We start from the raw sequence: 21,011 nt of genomic DNA on the forward strand, positions 1-21,011 counted from the left end.
AGGCTTTACAAGTGCGTTGCCTTTTGGTGGTTAGGAATTTAAGGGTTGTTTGGGAATCGGGGATTGGGAAGATTGGGAAGAGGGGAATTGGGCCTCCGTGGAATGTATATGGTACTTTTACAAAAAATAATTTCTATGCTACCATAGATGTAGCTAATCTGGAAAACTATGTGACCGTTTCCACTGATGCTGCGCTATGTAGCTGTGCAAGGAAGATACGCAGCTCCAGTATGCGATGTATCGATAGTAGGGAAGCCATCCATAGCACGCATCTTTCTATATAAAAAACATATCTTAGTTGAAACCGTTTCCACCAGTGCTAAGCTATGTGTACCAATGAATATGATTGGTGGAAGCCAAACGCATCCACAGCAACGTAGCATAGCACATCTTTGGTGGAAAACCAGCTATAGTCCAATCAGCAGAACTGCTACAATTTAAATGACTGATGATTTGACATTATCGTTGTCGACAATGATTATAAAATAATCCTAGCTGGTAGAGTGCCGGACAAGGGGTCTCGGGTTCGATTTCCGGATCGGGCAAAGTGTTACTGGGCTTTTTTTCAGTTTTCCGAATAATTCTCAGTAGTAGCACGGAGTCTGGATTTGTGTCCAGTATATGGCAATAGGCTCACCCCCTATTACATGGGACTTATAACATAAATAGTGATAGTGGGTGTACATTGTATTGCGGCATTACGCGCCCTAATATACATCTCTGCCTGCCTCTTCGGGGATAAAAGGCAATAGACCCTTTGCTACACGACTTCCTTTAGCGTTGCAATACTACCTTACTTAGTACGATATCCGTATTTCCCAGAAAGCAGTTGCACCGTTCGGGGCGAGTGCGTGAGTTTATTTTTAATGACTATGTTTAAATTTTATTTTTGGTTTTTTATTTTGGTAGTCATGATAGGCTCGCCCCCAATTAACTGGTAATTGGTGATTATAACTAAGTGTTTTTAGGCTTATTACCATATTTTATAATGATGAGACATACTAAATTAACTAAAAATCACAGTTTACTCACGTACATTAACCCGTAGTATGCTGAAGTGCAAATCTGCGCGAGACAATAGGGATGATGACTGGGTCAAAAATAAATTATTACAACTTTTTAATACAATAAAATATTCAAAAATAATCTCATTTATGAATTTGATGAACTACTTCGTTTTCGATTTTTTTCTAGCTAAATTTTTAGAAACAAGTCTGCTATTTGACGTCAAAATCTTATGACGTCATAATAGAGTATTTCATACAAAGTTCATAGAAAAATATCGTTTTTGACGTTTCGAAAAAAGTATTGAATTTGACTAGTAGGAAACATGCCTATTGTATTGTCTCACGTAATTATACCCGCAGACCAGAGGTAAATGGAGAAAAGCTCTACTAGTTTCGAGTCACAGAGGGACTCTTCATCATAAACAGCGTGCACAGACGCGCAGCGTCGCGTAGCCTACTTTTTGACCCCAAACTAGTAGAGCTTTACTCCATTCATTTACGTAAGTAAACCGTGAATTTTTAGTTAGGTTATGACCAATATGACCATCTTTAGAGTTTAGGCTTTAGAATGTAGCTGTATAGAACATTTTGACAAAAGTCTACCGCCACGGCTGTTTTACAATCTCCATATAAGTACCCGATGAATTTATGTGACAGATAGTTGATACAAATTACGTTCTTTCTTCTTTATCAAGTACATAGAGGCTATCTAGTCCAATGCCTATCACATTTCCCAATGGAAATAGGCCCTAAATATTAAAAAAAAAACTAAATCTCAAAAGCCAAATAAGTTATGCACGATTTAAATCAAAATTCCAAATTATAATTAATTCATAGAATAAATGACATTCTATTCAAGCGGGATTCGAACTTTGGCTATTTCATTGCCAAATTGTAATTTAGGCAGTTGTCCCACCAACGGCGAGTGAACGACTGACTATCGGCTATTTTCTCGCTCAAGAAACGTACAATAGATATACTTTCCGTGTAAACAAAAGAGATGCATATACAAATAGTTGATCGCTGACTGTTCACACTGCCGGCGAGTGCTCGCTTCACTAGTTTGTCGCTGAGCGACAAGAGCTATGAAAGATAACACTCGCTCGGCGACACTCGCCAAGCGATTAAAACTCACGCCGAGCGAGCAACCAGTGGTCATTTCTCTACAGTGCGTATCGTAGTGCGTGTAATCGCCCGCCTCACTCGCACACTCGCTTATAGCCGAGCTACACAAATATCAGAACTACACACTCGCTCGCCACGTCTCGCTTAACTCGTTTCTAGTTCTAGCTCTACTCGTTACTCGTTCATCGTTGCCGGTGGGACAACTGCCTTAAGAGTGCTATGAGCCAAAAGCAAACCAATGGTCTTTCAAGGTAAGCGTTCACATGCCCGCATCGTACGCATCGTACGTCATCAGCAATACCTACATGCGATGCGTACTGATGACGTCATACGGAATGCGGACGATGCGTACGATGCGGACGATGCAGGTCTGTCGACGCTTACCTTTAATATGGGATTAACGTAAATATTGACATTAGTCACTAGACAAACGCTTAATGACACTTGGTTCATAGCAACAGGTTCGAATGCCGCTTGAGTAATTTTTTTTTCGAATTGTATTAATCGGTCATCTGTCTCTCCCACAGTTTACCGGGCTTTGGACAGACAGTTGGCTTTACGAGGTCGCGCAGAGAGATGGCACTTACCAGGCAAATGTCGTTTGCTTCAACGATGAACATAGGCTTTTCCGACGATTCAGGAGTTAGTACTTTTATCATCATACCCAACACATAAGTTATAATCAGAGATAGGAATTATGTAGGTAGCTGCGGACTACCTAGCGGGTTTACCGGGGCTCCGGCTCGAAAAGCAGGAGTAGGAACGGGGTAGTTTTAGTCAGTAAGAGTCTGACACTCTCTCCCGCCTCAACCAAGGCTGGAGAAGTCATTTGATGATTCCCCCCGCCCACTAAAATAAAAAAGGTTTCCTCACAATGTTTATACCGTAAGTCTGCGGTGTCTATATAATCTTACACAACCCAATCAGGTATCAGGATTAACCAGTATTAAGATCTAAGATCTATAGTCTAATAGATAGTTGCGGACTACCTAGCGGGTTGAAGCGTAGGAGTAGGAACGGGGTGGTTTTTAGTCGGTAAGAGTCTGACACTCCCCTCTCGCGTCATCCGAGGCGGGAGAAATCATTGGATAATTTCTCCCTTTTTTTATACATTTGATATGTTTTGTTATGTCGGTATCTGAATAATACCAAATATTAATATGTATGTGGGTAAACTATATTTTCTAATAAAGCAGTCGTTACCAGATCTCTGCCTTTCATTGACGTGTACATAACAGTTTTTTTTTTTTGTATGGAAATATACGTGCAGTGGATGGCTTTCCTACTAACGATACATTGCAAACTCGAGCTGCGCATCTTCCTCGCACAGCTACATAGCTTAGTATCAATGGAAACAGTCACATAGTTTCATAGCTTAACTATTACATCTTCATAATATAGCTACATAGCCTAATTCTGCTCAAAAACATCCTAATGCAGTTTTAGTTCTAAGATTTTTATGTTTTTGATATGCGTTCGAGCTTACAACCCACAATAATTAAACATTTTAAAAATGTTTGTCCACAGGCCGATGATATGGCTGGAAGGACGATCGGCCTGCCTGCTGCAGCTGCCTTCGCGGCTGCCACCGAGTCTGTGCCTCCACCTCACATGCACCAAGACCATATGTTTAATTTCCTCGGTAAGTTATCATCTACAGTATGTAGCAACTACAAGAGCAGATGTCATAACAGGATTTTAACCCTTTAAGGGCGTGTCTGTATACCAAATTACATCAAAATCCGTTCAGTAGTTTCAGCGTGATTGACGGACAAACATTCCAACAGAGGAACTTTCACATTTATAATTTTAGTGTTATAAATTAACCCCCTATTACATAGGACTTATGCATAACACAAATGTTGAAAATTGGGTGTACATTGTATAGCAGCATTACGTGCCGTAATGTGCACCTCTGCCTACTCCTTCGGAGATAAAAGGAATGACGTTTTTTTTTTTACATTTAATGAGTCGACGTTTGGCCGCTATCTCGCCTGATGGTAAGTGATGATGCACGTCTGCACGTGCTCCATCGTAGGCCGCATAGTAGTTGCCATAAGCAACCTATTCACTCGGGCCTTAAAGACACCCAGGTTATACCCATCAGAAAACACAGATAAATGTAGTATTTGAGATCACACCGAAAATCTTCCTCTCACTCTTCAATGCACCGCTTTCTCCCACAGACGCCGGAGCAGACTACTATCTGAACCACATAAAGAAGACCGGTCGCAACACTATCGAGCCGGAAGATCTGACTGAGAAGTTTGAGATGGGCGCCAACACTTTCTCCATAGAGCTCGGTGAGGCTGTGAGACTGCCGCTGCGATTGCCGGACGAGACGCCAGGAGTGAGTCGTTTGTGGCATTACGTTGCTTAAGCTTCTGCTACCGGCATAGGCGTAGCCAGGTTTTAGTATCAGGAGGGGTTCAAGAAAGTCGACCCATTAAATGTGTGACCAAAAAAAAAAACCTTCATACATGAGAATGAGAAAAGGAATTTATGTAATAAACAGATTCATAGGTAGTCATAGAGACCTTTGCCAAACAGGGGATGTACTATGCTAACTAGAAAAATAACGCTCTGTAATGCCTAGGTACGCATTTTCGGGGGGGGGATATCGACCCCCCCCTCGGCTACGCCTATGGCTACCGGCTTTGCCCGCGTTTCTATGGGATAAAAAAGTATTCTATCATCTAAGTTAGCTTATAACCCGTTTAGTAGTTTTATCGTGATTGACGGAAAAATATCTAAACAAACAAATTCGTCGTTCGAGTCGGTCGTTAGGGGGTCATGAATTTAAGGGTTGTTGGGGAATCGGAGATTGGAAAGGGGGGTAATTGGGCTTACGGTAACCTCACTCACACAACGAAACACAACACAAGTGTTGTTTCACATCGGTTTTCTGCTCGGCCGTGGTATCACTCCGGTCAAGTCCGCCCATTGGTGCCGAAGTATAACACTCCTTATTGATGATGACGATGTATTTGCATAGGAAGGCGAAGGTGGTGGCGGCGGCAAAGAAGGCTTAGGAGAAGGAGAAGAAGAAGAGAAAGAAGAGATGAAACGTGAGTTGTAAAGATAATCTATTATTTAACTAGACATATACTATTTTACGTCAAATAGCATACTCGTTTCGCAAAAAATTGCAAGAAAAAATTAAAAAATTGAGTATGTATGTCGCCAAATTAATGAATGAAAGTACGATTATATTGAGATATTCTATTGTATTGAAAAGTCAAAATAATTAATTTTTGACCTAGGAAACTACCCAATTCTTAGTTACTGTTGTTAATTTTTATGGTTAAGTTTTTAAGTATTTTGTTTAGTGTTTAAGTTTGCAATTAATTATGGCACTTATATTATTAAATATGCCACCAAAATACAATAGAGTTTTAAAGTTTTTAATGAAAAAATAATAATATTTTATTAGTGCCGAAATATCGGAAACTCTTAGACACAAATAAACATGGTAAATATCCCGTCTCAAGTTCTAATAATAGTATTAGTGACCTCACTTACACCCAATATTTTATTAATTATACAGACATGAAGGATCTGCTCTTCAAAATGTGGTATGACACCACGAAACCCACGACCATATCGTTGCTCGTTGGCGACTACCACCAGCTCGGGCTGTGGATGGCAGCCGGTGGTAAAGTGGTGGCCTTCGACCCTGCACCTACACTGGTCAAAGGGCTGCTGACCACACAGAGGATTAAGAAAGGTAAGATGTGAGCTGATCAGTAGGGCTACTCCGGTTCTCGAATGCGAAGTTTCCGTTTTTTTTTTATGAGACATGCCGGTAATCGAGCAGACGTATTACCTGATGGTAAGCAATCGCCGCCGCCCATGGACACTTGAAACACTAGAGGCTTTACAAGTGCGTTACCGGCATTTTGGGAATTAGGAATTTAAGGGTTGTTGCGTTTAATCTTCGGCCGTAGAATTTATTGATGTAGGTACTAATAAAATTACTTAAAATAATGTTTTATTTTTTATTTCAAATCAAAACCTATTTATTTATCTTCGTTTCATTCGTTCATTTTTGTTTACAAATGTTCGCGATAAATGGAATTTTATTGTAGTACGAAACTTGTGAAGTTTCGGATGAATCTTCGTTTTTCGTTGAATTAGAGTAGGACTCCAGGAGTGTATGATTGAAGAAAATGGGGTCATTTTAAAATAGCATTGTTTTGTTTTAGATAGTTAGATATTGGAGACTTCCGTACTAAGAAATATTTATGATTTACATAATCATCAATCAAATCGACAGCCCATAAATTTGCCACTGCTGAAAAAAAGCCTCTTCTCGCACGGAGAAAGTTTGAGCATTAATCACCACGCTTGCTCAATCCGGGTTGGCCATTTCAAACTTATAATTAGAAATTATAAGTCTAGGTTTGTTCACGATATTTTCCATCAGTCAGTGGTGTCTAAATAATCTTAGAAAGTACATGTCATGTGTACAACTCGGAAAACGTCACATTGGTACGTGCCGTTGGTAGGTTTCGGACACTCATATATGAGGAGTGGGCGTCTTAAATCTCCGCTCCACCACGACTTTCTTTCTTCTCTTTTATGTCTTCTCATTTAATGATTACTTTAAACTATTCCTCAATAACGATTTTGTTTCAAATATAAAGACTGGGTTATGTAACCATAAAACTGAGTACGGATGTAAGGAGCAAATCAAAGGCCGTATCCAAACAATCATTACTTCCATAGCCAGCAATGAGGAGTTAAAATGAAAGATCAACTGATTAGCTGAATGTTACCAGGTGATGAGCTGAGGCTGCAGCGACTGAAGGATGAGATGACTGGCGAGAGCGCTGGCGACGCAGGAGAGGAAGACGATGAAGAAGCCGGCGGTGGTAAGTTATACCATCAGATGTATGAATGTGATGGAAGCTAAAGAAGTATGTAAGGAGCGTGGCGCTCTGTAGTTTCTGTATACCATCAGAGTAGGTGGCGCTCTGTAGTTTCTGTATACCATCAGATGTATGAATGTGATGGAAGCTAAAGAAGTATGTAAGGAGCGCAGTAGGTGGCGCTCTGTAGTTTCTGTATACCATCAGATGTATGAATGTGATGGAAGCTAAAGAAGTATGTAAGGAGCGCAGTAGGTGGCGCTCTGTAGTTTCTGTATACCATCAGATGTATGAATGTGATGGAAGCTAAAGAAGTATGTAAGGAGCGCAGTAGGTGGCGCTCTGTAGTTTCTGTATACCATCAGATGTATGAATGTGATGGAAGCTAAAGAAGTATGTAAGGAGCGCAGTAGGTGGCGCTCTGTAGTTTCTGTATACCATCAGATGTATGAATGTGATGGAAGCTAAACAAGTATGTAAGGAGCGCAGTAGGTGGCGCTCTGTAGTTTCTGTATACCATCAGATGTATGAATGTGATGGAAGCTAAAGAAGTATGTAAGGAGCGCAGTAGGTGGCGCTCTGTAGTTTCTGTATACCATCAGATGTATGAATGTGATGGAAGCTAAACAAGTATGTAAGGAGCGCAGTAGGTGGCGCTCTGTAGTTTCTGTATACCATCAGATGTATGAATGTGATGGAAGCTAAGGAGAAGTATGTAAGGAGCTAAAGAAGTATGTAAGGAGCGTAGTAGGTGGCGCTCTGTAGTTTCTGTATACCATCAGATGTATGAATGTGATGGAAGCTAAAGAAGTATGTAAGGAGCGTAGTAGGTGGCGCTCTGTAGTTTCTGTATACCATCAGATGTATGAATGTGATGGAAGCTAAAGAAGTATGTAAGGAGCGTAGTAGGTGGCGCTCTGTAGTTTCTGTATACCATCAGATGTATGAATGTGATGGAAGCTAAAGAAGTATGTAAGGAGCGTAGTAGGTGGCGCTCTGTAGTTTCTGTATACCATCAGATGTATGAATGTGATGGAAGCTAAAGAAGTATGTAAGGAGCGCAGTAGGTGGCGCTCTGTAGTTTCTGTATACCATCAGATGTATGAATGTGATGGAAGCTAAAGAAGTATGTAAGGAGCGCAGTAGGTGGCGCTCTGTAGTTTCTGTATACCATCAGATGTATGAATGTGATGGAAGCTAAACAAGTATGTAAGGAGCGCAGTAGGTGGCGCTCTGTAGTTTCTGTATACCATCAGATGTATGAATGTGATGGAAGCTAAAGAAGTATGTAAGGAGCGCAGTAGGTGGCGCTCTGTAGTTTCTGTATACCATCAGATGTATGAATGTGATGGAAGCTAAAGAAGTATGTAAGGAGCGCAGTAGGTGGCGCTCTGTAGTTTCTGTATACCATCAGATGTATGAATGTGATGGAAGCTAAAGAAGTATGTAAGGAGCGCAGTAGGTGGCGCTCTGTAGTTTCTGTATACCATCAGATGTATGAATGTGATGGAAGCTAAAGAAGTATGTAAGGAGCGCAGTAGGTGGCGCTCTGTAGTTTCTGTATACCATCAGATGTATGAATGTGATGGAAGCTAAAGAAGTATGTAAGGAGCGTAGTAGGTGGCGCTCTGTAGTTTCTGTATACCATCAGATGTATGAATGTGATGGAAGCTAAAGAAGTATGTAAGGAGCGCAGTAGGTGGCGCTCTGTAGTTTCTGTATACCATCAGATGTATGAATGTGATGGAAGCTAAAGAAGTATGTAAGGAGCGTAGTAGGTGGCGCTCTGTAGTTTCTGTATACCATCAGATGTATGAATGTGATGGAAGCTAAAGAAGTATGTAAGGAGCGCAGTAGGTGGCGCTCTGTAGTTTCTGTATACCATCAGATGTATGAATGTGATGGAAGCTAAAGAAGTATGTAAGGAGCGCAGTAGGTGGCGCTCTGTAGTTTCTGTATACCATCAGATGTATGAATGTGATGGAAGCTAAAGAAGTATGTAAGGAGCGCAGTAGGTGGCGCTCTGTAGTTTCTGTATACCATCAGATGTATGAATGTGATGGAAGCTAAAGAAGTATGTAAGGAGCGCAGTAGGTGGCGCTCTGTAGTTTCTGTATACCATCAGATGTATGAATGTGATGGAAGCTAAAGAAGTATGTAAGGAGCGCAGTAGGTGGCGCTCTGTAGTTTCTGTATACCATCAGATGTATGAATGTGATGGAAGCTAAAGAAGTATGTAAGGAGCGCAGTAGGTGGCGCTCTGTAGTTTCTGTATACCATCAGATGTATGAATGTGATGGAAGCTAAAGAAGTATGTAAGGAGCGCAGTAGGTGGCGCTCTGTAGTTTCTGTATACCATCAGATGTATGAATGTGATGGAAGCTAAAGAAGTATGTAAGGAGCGCAGTAGGTGGCGCTCTGTAGTTTCTGTATACCATCAGATGTATGAATGTGATGGAAGCTAAAGAAGTATGTAAGGAGCGCAGTAGGTGGCGCTCTGTAGTTTCTGTATACCATCAGATGTATGAATGTGATGGAAGCTAAAGAAGTATGTAAGGAGCGCAGTAGGTGGCGCTCTGTAGTTTCTGTATACCATCAGATGTATGAATGTGATGGAAGCTAAAGAAGTATGTAAGGAGCGCAGTAGGTGGCGCTCTGTAGTTTCTGTATACCATCAGATGTATGAATGTGATGGAAGCTAAAGAAGTATGTAAGGAGCGCAGTAGGTGGCGCTCTGTAGTTTCTGTATACCATCAGATGTATGAATGTGATGGAAGCTAAAGAAGTATGTAAGGAGCGTAGTAGGTGGCGCTCTGTAGTTTCTGTATACCATCAGATGTATGAATGTGGTGGAAGCTAAAGAAGTATGTAAGGAGCGCAGTAGGTGGCGCTCTGTAGTTTCTGTATACCATCAGATGTATGAATGTGATGGAAGCTAAAGAAGTATGTAAGGAGCGTAGTAGGTGGCGCTCTGTAGTTTCTGAAAAGGTGTGAGTTTATGTATGTATTTCAGAGGGTGAAGAGAAACCAGAGCCAGAGCCAGAAGCGGTGCCGCCGGAGTCATGTCCAGTGCTCATTGTGGCCGCCAGTCCTGGAGAGTTTATCGATAAGCTCAGTAAGTATTAGGTCTATATTCTAGACAAACCACTCTGACAAAATACTATTTATTTATGTCTTTCTTGAAAAACTATCTTTTATTATAATACCTATGGATTTTTTTATGGTCTAAGCCGCTAAACGAGCAGACGGATCACCTGATGGTAAGCAATCGCCTTCGCCGATGGAAACTCGAAAGACCAGACGCCTTTTGGGGGTTAGGAATTTAAGGGTTATTGGGAAATCTGGGATTGGGAACATTGGGAATGGGGATAATAGGGCCTCCGGTAACCTCAATCACACAACGCCGTAGTATCATTTCGGTCGAGCCGGCCCATTCGCGCGGAAGCATGGCTCTCCCGCTCTTAAAATAATACAGCAGTTGATCTGATGAAGGTCGCAGGTCGCTTCCAACCTAGCGATGCATTCGGGCTAGTAATTTTTTTTTAAATTGCCCCACACTAGTATTTTCTCCCGTGTCGTGGGTGCGTTTACAAACATACAAGTTCACATACACATGACACCCAGACCCGAAACAACAATTTGTGGATCACACAAAGAGTTGCTCCGTGCGGGAATCGAACCCGCCGCCCGTTGCGCGGCAGCCAGTTGCCCAGCCACCGCACCAACCGTGCAGTCATTGCTATGGGGCAGTAGACAGCTTGTAGCCCATGTTACATGACGGCCATGATATATGCTTGACGTTCCAAACAGCTCGTCAAGGAGGTCTGGACCCGAAGCAGTGTATAGCACCATACAAGCTGTACCCGGTGAAAGTCATCAATGAGCTGACTACAGTCCTGCGCGAAAAGAGGGGAGGACCTCCCAAGGAGAAGGCAGAAGGCGAAGAGGAAGGTGGAGGTAAGCGAAGACTAATCAAATCAGGTTTTTATGGTTTAAGTCGGTAAACAAGCAGACGTATCACCGGATGGTAAGCAATCGCCGCCCATGGACACTTAAAACACCAGAGGCGTTACAAGTGCGTTGCCGGCCTTTTGGGATTAGGAATTTAAGGGTTGTTGGGGAATCGGGGATTGGGAAGATTGGTAAGGGGGTAATGGGGCCTCCGATAACCTTACTCACACAACGCAAGCGTTGTTTCACGTTAGAATTAATTTGGTGTTTTATAAAGTATCTGTAATTTGCTGAAAAACGGCCTCTTCGCACACGGAGAAGAAATGACCGTTAAGTTCTGTATAGCTGTTCCTGAGGAAAGCCTCTTCTACTAAATTAGAAATTATAAGTCCAGGTTTCCTCACAATGTTTCTTACACCGTATGTCTGTGGTGTATATAAATTTAGACAGCCCAATCGGGAATTAGGATTACCCAGTAGGAAGAACTAAGGTTCTCCGGCTCGAAAAGCAGAAGTAAGAACGGAGTGGTTTTTAGTCAGTAAGTGTCTGACATTGGATGATTTTACCATCACAAAATAAAATGGTCTAAAAGATAATTTGCTAAGAAACCGGGGTTTCGCAACTGGTTTCCTAAACAACTTTTGTATTCTTGTACCCCTCTACCCTTCTACCTCTCTATCCCTCTATCGCCTCTCGATTCCTATCCTCACACCTCACTTGTCTTCTTATTAAATACAGCGGCAGAAGAAGTGCTGGTTCCTGCACTGGAAGACGCTGCGATGGGCAAGTACATGGATCGTCTGTCTCGGTCCACTGCATCAGTCAGAGCCAGGCTGGCACAGAACGAGAACTACTTCATGGATCAGCCTAACAGGGACAACCAGGTAAGCGACAGTTTTGTAGCTACAAAACTACAATTTTTATAGAGTCGATGCCCGACCAGTAGGCCTACTCCAATTCAACGAAAAACGCAGTTTCGTCCGAAACTTCGCAGATTTCATACTGCAATTCAATTTACTGCGAACTTTCGTGAACAAAAATGAACGAATGAAATGAAGATTAATAAATAGGTTTAGATTTGAAATTGAAATGAAAAAAAAAACGTTATTTTAAGTAATTTTAGTAGTAAATCAATAAAACCTATCAACGCTTACGTTCGAAGATTAATAGAAATTTCGCATTCGAGAACCGGAGTAGACCTACAGGCCTGTGGATGACTTAGCACATTACCGGGGTTTCAGTTCAAAGCAGGAGTAGGAACGGGGTGGTGTTTAGTCAGTAAGAGTCTGACACTGCCTCTCGCCTCACTCATGACTAAAGGAGACGTTCGATGGTTTTCTCCCTCAAAGTAGGTCGGCAAACCAGCAGACGAATCACCTGATGGTAAGCAATTGAGGCCTATTATGGACGTCCGCAACACTGCAATTGCGTTGTCAATATTTTTTCAAGATTTATGGGATTAGGAAGTTTTGTAAAAAGTCATAGAACAAAAGTTGTTGTTTATGATGTTAGTAACATAGTCCTAAGAGGTTGTTGGTGTTTTAAAATTAACCCTGTATATTCCTCTTTAAGGGGCTGCCTCGTTGGTCGAGTGGTCGCAAGTGCGACTGCCGGACAAGGGGTCTCGGGTTCGATTCCCGGATCGGGCAAAGTATTACTGGGCTTTTTTAATTTTTTCGAAAATTTCTCAGTGGTAGCACGGAGTCTGGAAATGTGCCCGGTATATGGCAATAGGCTCACCACCTATTACATGGGACTTATAACACAAATGGTGAAAAGTGGGTGTACATTGCGTACCGGCATTACGTGTCGTAATGAGCACCTCTGCCAACCTCTTCGGGGATAAAAGGCGTGACGTTGCTTGGCTATTCCCCTTTAACCTGCCACTTAACATTTGTTCTCAGGACGCAGCGAATGCAGTGATGGGTATTGTGGTACACCACATAGAGCCCTATACGTTCTGGAAACCAGAGCTCTTGGATGCTGTATTGAAGTATGGAGACAGGCTGTACACCATGTCCATAGGGAACGCATCATCACCACCTCAGCTGAAGCCCAAAGAAATGGTGTCGGAATTCCATGTCACCAATTTCAATGTAAGTTTGTTTTTTTTTTGGTGATCATCATCATCTTCATCATCGCTTGAGTCAAGAGAAATCCACTGCTGGATATACGTCTCCCAACCTATAATATAAAAATAAGTCGGGTTTTCCTTCCTGACGCTATAACTCCAGAACGCACGAACCGATTTCCACGGTTTTGCATTTGTTGGAAAGATCTCGGGCTCCGTGAGGTTTATAGCAAAGAAAATTCAGGAAAAATTTCAAGAGAAAAGCAGGAAAACAGGGAACATCATTGGTGGCGAAACGGAGTTCGCCGGGTTTGCTAGTTACTTATATTATTTTTATTGTTTGAATGCAATAGGAATTTTCAAAAAAAAAAATTTACTTACCACCATACTTGAGAGTCATTTAATGCTTACTTAACCCAGTCCTTAGCAATTGTTTTCTTAACAAAATCATTACTAAGGATAAGTTTAAGCTATCATTAAATATCTCTCAATACGGCAGTTTGAATCTCTGTCATCACGTTTTAAACTCAATCTTCAGATCTTCAATAGCATCAATTCTTAAGTCATCAATGTAACCAGTTTTGTCCTACAGGTGAAATTGGAGATAGAAGGTGATGTGATCGGAGGCGACATCAAGGCGGGCGAGACGGGCAGTGTGAACAGTCTGAAGAAAGCTATCACCAGTTTCTTTACATCGGTACGTTTTTCCATCACCATACATGTAGACATTCATCACCCTCATCAGTCTTCACTCGAGCATTTTCTTGGCGCATCTGCCGTCAGTTCTTCGAGTGATGTGGCCTGTCCATTGCAACTTCCTTGGAGAATCTTGGCCTTTAGCCACCCTGGGGATATTCGACGAGAAGACTTTGCTTTCCGAACGCTGCCCATCCGAATAGTATTCTTCGGGCGACCTGTTTTTCGAAGATTGAGCTACGTACATCTTACCTAGCTGAATGACCTGTCCAAGGCATACTTTGGACAGGTCACACTACACATATGTAGTGGTCTCATCATCATCATCAGCCGAGAGACGTCCACTGCTGAACAAAGGCCCCTAATGCGACGTCGCGTCGTACGCGATCTAGGTGCGACGGCGATGCGGTGCCTAGCCACGAAGGTGATAAGGTACGGCGCGGCGCGAAAATAACATTGTCAAAATCTATTGTGGCCTACGTGACCAACCTATAAATAGGGCTGATACCCGATTCAGAGCTGCAGACATAACAAGCTTACTGTGGCGAACTCGAAGGAGGATTAGGAACGGAGTGGTGTTTAGTCAGTAACTTACTTAGTCAGTAACTTTTGACTGCACGGTCGGCGCGGTGGCTGGGCAACTGGCTGCCGTGCAACGTGTCGCGGGTTCAATTCCCGCACGGAACAACTCTTTGTGTGATCCACAGATTGTTGTTTCGGGTCTGGGTGTCATGTGCATATGAAATTGTACGTTTGTAAACGCACCCACGACACAGGAGAAAATCCTAATGTGGGGCAACGTTTTATAAAAAAAAAAAGTAAGAGTCTGATACTTTCGCGTCACCCAAAGGAGTAGTCTTAGGAGGGGTTCCTTCCAATGATTACTCCTTTGAAAAAGGCTAAAATCGAAAATCTTGCGACTATTATAACATACAACTATACCCTTGCGGTTTCATTCGTTGCTTGGGCTCGGTGGCAAAGGAAGGTTTCTCAGTAATAGTACGGAGTCTTAAACCGTGCCCAGGATATGGCAATAGGCTCACCTCATATTACATGGGACTTATAACACAAATGGTGAAAAGTGGGTGTACATTGTACAGTGGCATTACGTGCCGTAATATGCACCTCTGCGTACCTCAGTAATTTGTCTATCAAATACAAAAAGAATCATCCAATTCATACTAGTAGTTCCAGAGATAACAGCTATAAACAAACTCCTTAATATTAGAACTTGAGACGGGATATTTACCATGTTTATTTATGTCTATAAGTTTCCGATATTTCAGTTCATCCGTGATCATGGCGCTTGCAACAGTGCCGAAATATCGGAAACTCATAGACATAAATAAACATGGTAAATATACCGTCTTAAGTTCTAATGTTAGTTTTAGTGACCATGTCAGTTTAAAAACGGATACATAAATGATAAATGATATTTATTTCTGTAAATAGGTTACAAAATAACACTTTTACACGTCAATATTTCAAATAGCTAGATGAGGCCGGCATTTCCTATCCGACTACTCTGAGAAGAAATGCCGAAACAAACTCAGAGGTCATAGTCTCTTTTAAAGTCCAGACAATGAAATAGAGGATAATATAACTAACTCCTTTATTCAGCTTCATAGATAATTCCACCTTTCAGCAAAAATACGGTGTTCTATGCGCGAAAGGTTACTGCGTCGGTATATGGAAGGGAGCTGATGACAAATCCTTCGTTATGCTGGAGCCTCACGCCGTGGGTCCTGCTGGGAAGACATCGCCAGCTGGAGCAGCGACCCTGGTGGTCTACTCCAACGTCGATGAACTGGCAGACACCTTCAGAGCCAACGTTGAAGGTCACATGAGACCTGGAGATAACAAGTAAGTAGATATTATACCAGACACGAAAGCCAGTCGTAGTGTGTTGTTTTATAACATAAAGTTCGGCCGTTCAGAGAATGCGTTCCTGACACACGACGACGTAACTTTGTAATGGCGTTGCAGTTACGATAAAAATATTTTTGCTGGTTGTTTACCGTTTTAACGAGTATTAAAACAACATTATTATATCAATAATCAATGAATGTTATAATTTTGTGCCAAACTGAGTGTCAAATAACTTGGTAAACAATATTTTTCTAAATCTATACTGCGCTATTACAAGGTTATGTCAGCGCTTTATATTTTGTAGTGCTGTGCTAAAAAAACAGGCAAGTATCGTAATCTGTTCTTATACAGGAATCGGATTGGATCGGATCGGAGTCTGATTAATATTCTGTACGCACATTCAATTCAATATACTTACTTTATTGCATACAAATACAGATTGTAACTTGGTAACAAAGAATAATTGTATTATCTATTATATAAAAATAAGTCGGGTTTTCCTTCCTGACGCTATAACACCAGAACGCACGAACCGATTTCCACGGTTTTGCATTCGTTGGAAAGGTCTTGGGCTCCGTGAGGTTTATAGCAAAGAAAAAATATGAAAAATTCAAGGAAAACAGGGAAAATCATTAGTGGCGAAACGGAGTTCGCCAGGTTTGCTAGTATGAATATATATGTATTTACAACACAAAATAACAATTTTATTATATATTTTTGGTCTCCACTTAAATAACTAAAATATAAATTTTAAATGATTCCGCCGAATTTAAAGCGAAAATAATCTTAAAATAATGCGGCGGTTCATTTTGGAGGAACGGTAACGAACTCAGTGTTATGTGATAACTGATAGGTGAACTGATAGGTGTCAGGAACGCATTCTCTGAACGGCCAAAGTATAATACCTGCCACCTGCCTTTGTTTTGTTTCGTTGCGGGATCCAAGACAGTCATTCATGTCCCTGGGACGTTGGACTTCAGTGTTCCGGTGTTTACATGGTTGTTTCTACTGTAGATCCTGGTGCACAGGAGTTGCAGCGGTGTGGGAGGTTGTGGCGGGCTTGTCCCATAAAAAAAAATCCTGCCAAGGAACATAGCCAGTCGTAGCGTGTTGTTTTATAGCATAGCTATCTGTGTTTCCTGATGGGTATAACCTGGGTGTCTTCAAAGCCCGAGTGAATAGGTTGCTTATGAGCAGACGTGCTCCATCGTAGGCCGCATCATCACTTACCATCAGGTGAGATAGCTTTTTTTGTCATATAAGATAACAAAACTAAGATAAAAGGAATCAAAGTTTAGGAGTGGGTTCATCATTTCTACGTATAAAATGTACCTAGAAGTGACATCACGCGATATTTCAAATCGATATTTTCGAAAGTATTGGTTTCCGTAACAAAACAAAAAATACGTGTCTAATATTTTAAAATAATCTACAAGACGGACATTAAAATAAAAATTTGTCATCTACCCTATTCAAGGGGGAACAGATACAGAAGAAGTGGGGAACGAATAGTGAGCCAATCTTTAAATCCCTAACTCCTCTGGTGTTGCGGGTGTCAATGAGCATATTCCCTTCATTCCCAGGTTCTCGATATCATCAGTAAAAGTATTCTGGGAGTTTTCGAAGCTGGCGAGTCCTGTCACTCCTCAAGGAGCCGTGCCTGATGAGGGATACGAGTGGAAGGTCCTCACTGCTTATGTGGAGACGGCCAGAGGGAGGACCATATTGAGAGGGACCAGACCTCCTGATCTCATGAAGTAAGTTTCTTGATCTTATTAAGGAGTTAGATAGGTAGGTAGATTTTTAATGTTTATTCTATTTTCTACCAGCTATATTATGAGACCTATGTAATAGAAAATGAGCTTTTTGTGCTACAACATGCAACGTCACGCCTTTTATCCAAGAAGAGATAGGTAAAGGTTTTGTTTAGTTAATTTAGTATGTCTCATAATTAATAGTTATTATAAAAAAAAACCTCTATGATAAATAGACTATCTAACACAAAAAGGATTCTGGAGCTACGGACGGAACTGCGGACTACCTAGCGGGTTTCAAAAAGCAGGAATAGGAAAGAGGTGGTGTTTACTCAGTAAGAGTCTAACACTCCCTCTCGCCTCGCCCCCTTTTTTGAGAGGTGAAAATCATCCAATGGCTTCTCTCGCTTGGGCGAGGCGAGAGGGAGTGTCAGACTCTTACTGACTAAAAACCATCCCGTTCCCACTCCTGCTTTTCAAACCGGAGCCCCGGTAAACCCGCAAGGTAGTCCGCAGTTCCGGATCAGGCATCAACCCTACTGGGCCCCATTCGGTGCAAACTGAGAGACACACTGAACCGCGCCGTTAATTTTTTATTTTTTTCTCCTTTTCCTTTGTGTTGCTCCTACCGTACTGTAAATTGTATTGTGTACCCACTTATTTTTTATTATCGCCTTTTTTTGTGTCTGTCAATTTCTTTGTGTCTGTTGTTTGTACTGAATAAATGTTTTATCTATCTATCTATCTATCTATCTACGGACTAAAAGCCACCTCTTCCTACTCTTGCTTTTCGAACCGGAGCCCCGGTAAACACGTTAAGAGTCGGCGCTCCGCTTCAGGCATCAGCCCTACTGGGCCCCATCTGTGGTGCGTCCATGGCTCTTTGAGACGTCCGCACCTTCGCGACGCGCCGCACGCACGTGTCTGGATCTGTTCGGGCGGCATTCCACCTTGCGCGTCGTCCTCAGACCCGCACTTACACTTACGCAGAGAAGACATTGGATGATTTCCCCCTTTAAAAAAAAAGAATTATTCAATTCGAACTTAATAGTTCCAGAGTTTAACCCGGTCAAACAAACTCTTTAGCTTTACTTCATCGTGCCCAGGTTCACAAGAGATGCGCTGCTTCAATCAGCGTGTGCGGCCATAGTTGGCGCGGCCATGTCTCACGTCCGACGTCCCCACCTTTGGACCAGGAAGACAGTGGACGAAGTCATCTCCGTGGCCTGCCGCTCTTCACGGCGTCTCTCGGATCCCTTGGCTATGAGTTCCGACCTGGTGAAGATGTTTTGTTACCATTGCAGGTTAGTAGGTTAGGTTTTAATGAGATCTATTCTACTAATCAAACCGTTTTGTTTTATATCTAAGAAAATTAAACGAAACTTCGGTCGAAAAAAATTCGAGAACCGGAGTAGGCCCCCAGATCGATCTATCGCCAGGAAGGGAGTAAAATTCCAATTACTAAAGACCCAAATAAACAATCGAGGTAAGATTAACCCGTTGTCTGTCGGAACGCAGATCTACGCGAGACACAATGTGTTTTCTATTGTGTCTTATATTATACCGGCATACAAGTGGTTATTAAAACCGTTTAATACGAGTAATCATCACTTACCATAGGCACTAGATAGCGGCGAAAATTCGGAACATTACACAATAATTTCTTTTTATTTTCGGCAAGCAAGTAGACTAATCTCCTGATGGTAAGCAATCAGCGACCGAGCCGCGACACGAGAGGAGTTACAAGTGCGTCGTTGGCTTATGGAGGGTAAAGGATTTGAGGGGGGGATTCGTGAAACAACGCTTGCGTTATGTTTCCCAATTCCCCCCTTCCCAATCTTCCCAATCCCCGATTCCCCAACAACCCTTAAATTCCTCACTCCCAAAAGGCAGGCAACGCACTTGTAACGCCTCTGGTGTTTCGCGTGCCCATGGGCGGTGGCGATTGCTTACCATCAGGTGATACGTCAGCTCGTTTACCGGCTTATACCATAGAAAAAAAAGGGTCGAGCCGACAATGACTGCACGGTTGGTGCGGTGGCTGGGCAACTGGCTGCCGCGCAACGGGTAGCGGGTTCGATTCCCGCACGGAGCAACTCTTTGTGTGATCCACAAATTGTTGTTTCGGGACTGGGTGTCATTTGCATGTGAACTTGTATGTTTGTAAACGCACCCACGACACAGGAGAAAATCCTAATGTGAGGCAACGTGTTAAAAAAAAAATGAACTCACACAGCTGCACACAACACGCAGTCAACGTTCTCTTTGATGATGATAATGACGATGATGATGAATTTCCCTCGCAGGTACTAAAACGATTCGTCCTTGGAGTGAACTACGTCCGCTACGACCTCGAGGAAGTGTTCTCAGGGAAGTTGGAACAGAAGGAACCGACACAAATGACTGTCAGGTATGGAAGTCTCTTCAAAGAGACATTAAACCATCACAGATGGGGCACAGTGGGACTGATGTTCGATATGGAGCCGCGGCAGACTTAATGGGTTGGGATCGGGCTGTGTTTAGTTTTTTTTTATGGAATTGATGATTATCACCGGATGGTTAGCAATCGCCGCCGCCCATGGACACTTGAAACACCAAAGGTTACAAGTGCGTTGCCGGCCTTTTGGGGGCTAGGAATTTAAGGGTTGTTGTTCGGGAATCGGGGATGAGGAAGATTGGGAATGGGGGAATTGGGTCTCCGGTAACCTCACTCACACAACGAAACACAACGCAACCGTTGTTTCACGTCGGTTTTCTGTGAGGCCGTGGTATCACTCCGGTCGAGCCGGCCCAGCAGGGCCGAAGCATGGTTCTCCCACACTTAAAATAAAGATCCATGTGACGCTTGAAATAAAGCAATAATTTTATTGTGTATTGGTACAGATGTGCTCTGGAGCGCTTCTTCGAGTCCCATACCCATGGAATACTATGGTCAGTGCCCCATGCAGTATGTGTGTGGAGGGTGGCTGGAGCCCCGGCGTTCTACATGTTCGAGCCCCATGCCTGTGGACCGACCGGACTGCGAGTCGACGCCATGGTCAGTAACTCCTCATCTAGTTAGATATCAGGTAGTAAACAGCAGCTCATGTAGTGTAGATGTCCAGACAACAAGGATGTAGCGAGGTTGACTGTCCAGGCGACACACGTACTTAGGTATCGTCATGAGCTAATGTTCACATGTAAACAGCAGCTCATGTAGTGTAGATGTCCAGTCAACAAGGATGTAGTGACGTTGACTGTCCAGGCGACCCACGAAAGGTCTCGGGCTCCGTGAGGTTTATAGCGATAGAAAATTCAGGAAAATAAATGTACAAGAAAAGCAGGAATACAGGGAGTTCGCCAGGTTTGCTAGTTTTTAATAAAATGAGAGAAGCAACGCGATGTTTAGCTGCAACTTTAAATTGAGTAGCGTTTCAGTATTCGGCCTTTTGTCGGGTAAGTATATGACACCCGCTGAAAGAGCGTCCAATATGCCGTCACCAATCGCCGGTATATTTTATCTTGTAAACCTTCTTCTAATTAGTGTGTTGTCGTAGGATGACGGTGCTGCCTGCGTTCTCACTTTCACATCTCCGAAGTTGATGGCTTTTGCGTTAGTATTCCAAACAGTATATAGTAATAGTATTGTAGTCTCCAGCACAACTAGTAGCCAGAATTTTCTTAAAGG

At 42.5% G+C, this 21,011-nt stretch overlaps 2 protein-coding genes and 1 long non-coding RNA gene across 5 annotated transcripts in view; 2 read left to right on the forward strand and 1 right to left on the reverse strand.

Annotated features, from left to right (window-relative positions):
- The window catches only part of LOC118280547 (fatty acyl-CoA reductase wat-like), a 138,828-nt gene that overhangs the window by 67,576 nt on the left and 50,241 nt on the right, over positions 1-21,011 (reverse strand). The window lies entirely within an intron of this gene.
- The window catches only part of LOC118280191 (uncharacterized), a 65,488-nt gene that overhangs the window by 26,167 nt on the left and 18,310 nt on the right, over positions 1-21,011 (forward strand). Inside the window, 17 exon segments of the mRNA XM_050702217.1 lie at positions 3,660-3,774; positions 4,319-4,482; positions 5,128-5,200; positions 5,680-5,859; positions 6,914-7,006; positions 10,017-10,118; positions 10,814-10,960; positions 11,693-11,838; positions 12,859-13,050; positions 13,618-13,722; positions 15,367-15,584; positions 17,174-17,347; positions 18,451-18,569; positions 18,572-18,648; positions 19,651-19,754; positions 20,228-20,381; positions 20,881-20,936. Coding sequence (XP_050558174.1) covers positions 3,660-3,774; positions 4,319-4,482; positions 5,128-5,200; positions 5,680-5,859; positions 6,914-7,006; positions 10,017-10,118; positions 10,814-10,960; positions 11,693-11,838; positions 12,859-13,050; positions 13,618-13,722; positions 15,367-15,584; positions 17,174-17,347; positions 18,451-18,569; positions 18,572-18,648; positions 19,651-19,754; positions 20,228-20,381; positions 20,881-20,936 — 2,219 coding nt within the window.
- Positions 7,723-9,981, forward strand: LOC126912037 (uncharacterized). 3 transcript variants are annotated; one of them, XR_007706651.1, is made up of 4 exons: positions 7,725-7,754; positions 8,150-8,228; positions 8,545-8,781; positions 9,730-9,981. It is a non-coding gene; the product is annotated as an uncharacterized LOC126912037 (long non-coding RNA). The 3 variants fall into 3 exon arrangements; XR_007706650.1 differs by lacking the exon at positions 8,150-8,228 and having other exon boundaries at positions 7,723-7,754; positions 8,466-8,781; XR_007706652.1 differs by lacking the exon at positions 8,150-8,228 and having other exon boundaries at positions 7,723-7,754.

The sequence above is a fragment of the Spodoptera frugiperda genome, chromosome 21 (genome assembly GCF_023101765.2).
Source record: "Spodoptera frugiperda isolate SF20-4 chromosome 21, AGI-APGP_CSIRO_Sfru_2.0, whole genome shotgun sequence".
NCBI lineage: Eukaryota > Metazoa > Arthropoda > Insecta > Lepidoptera > Noctuidae > Spodoptera > Spodoptera frugiperda.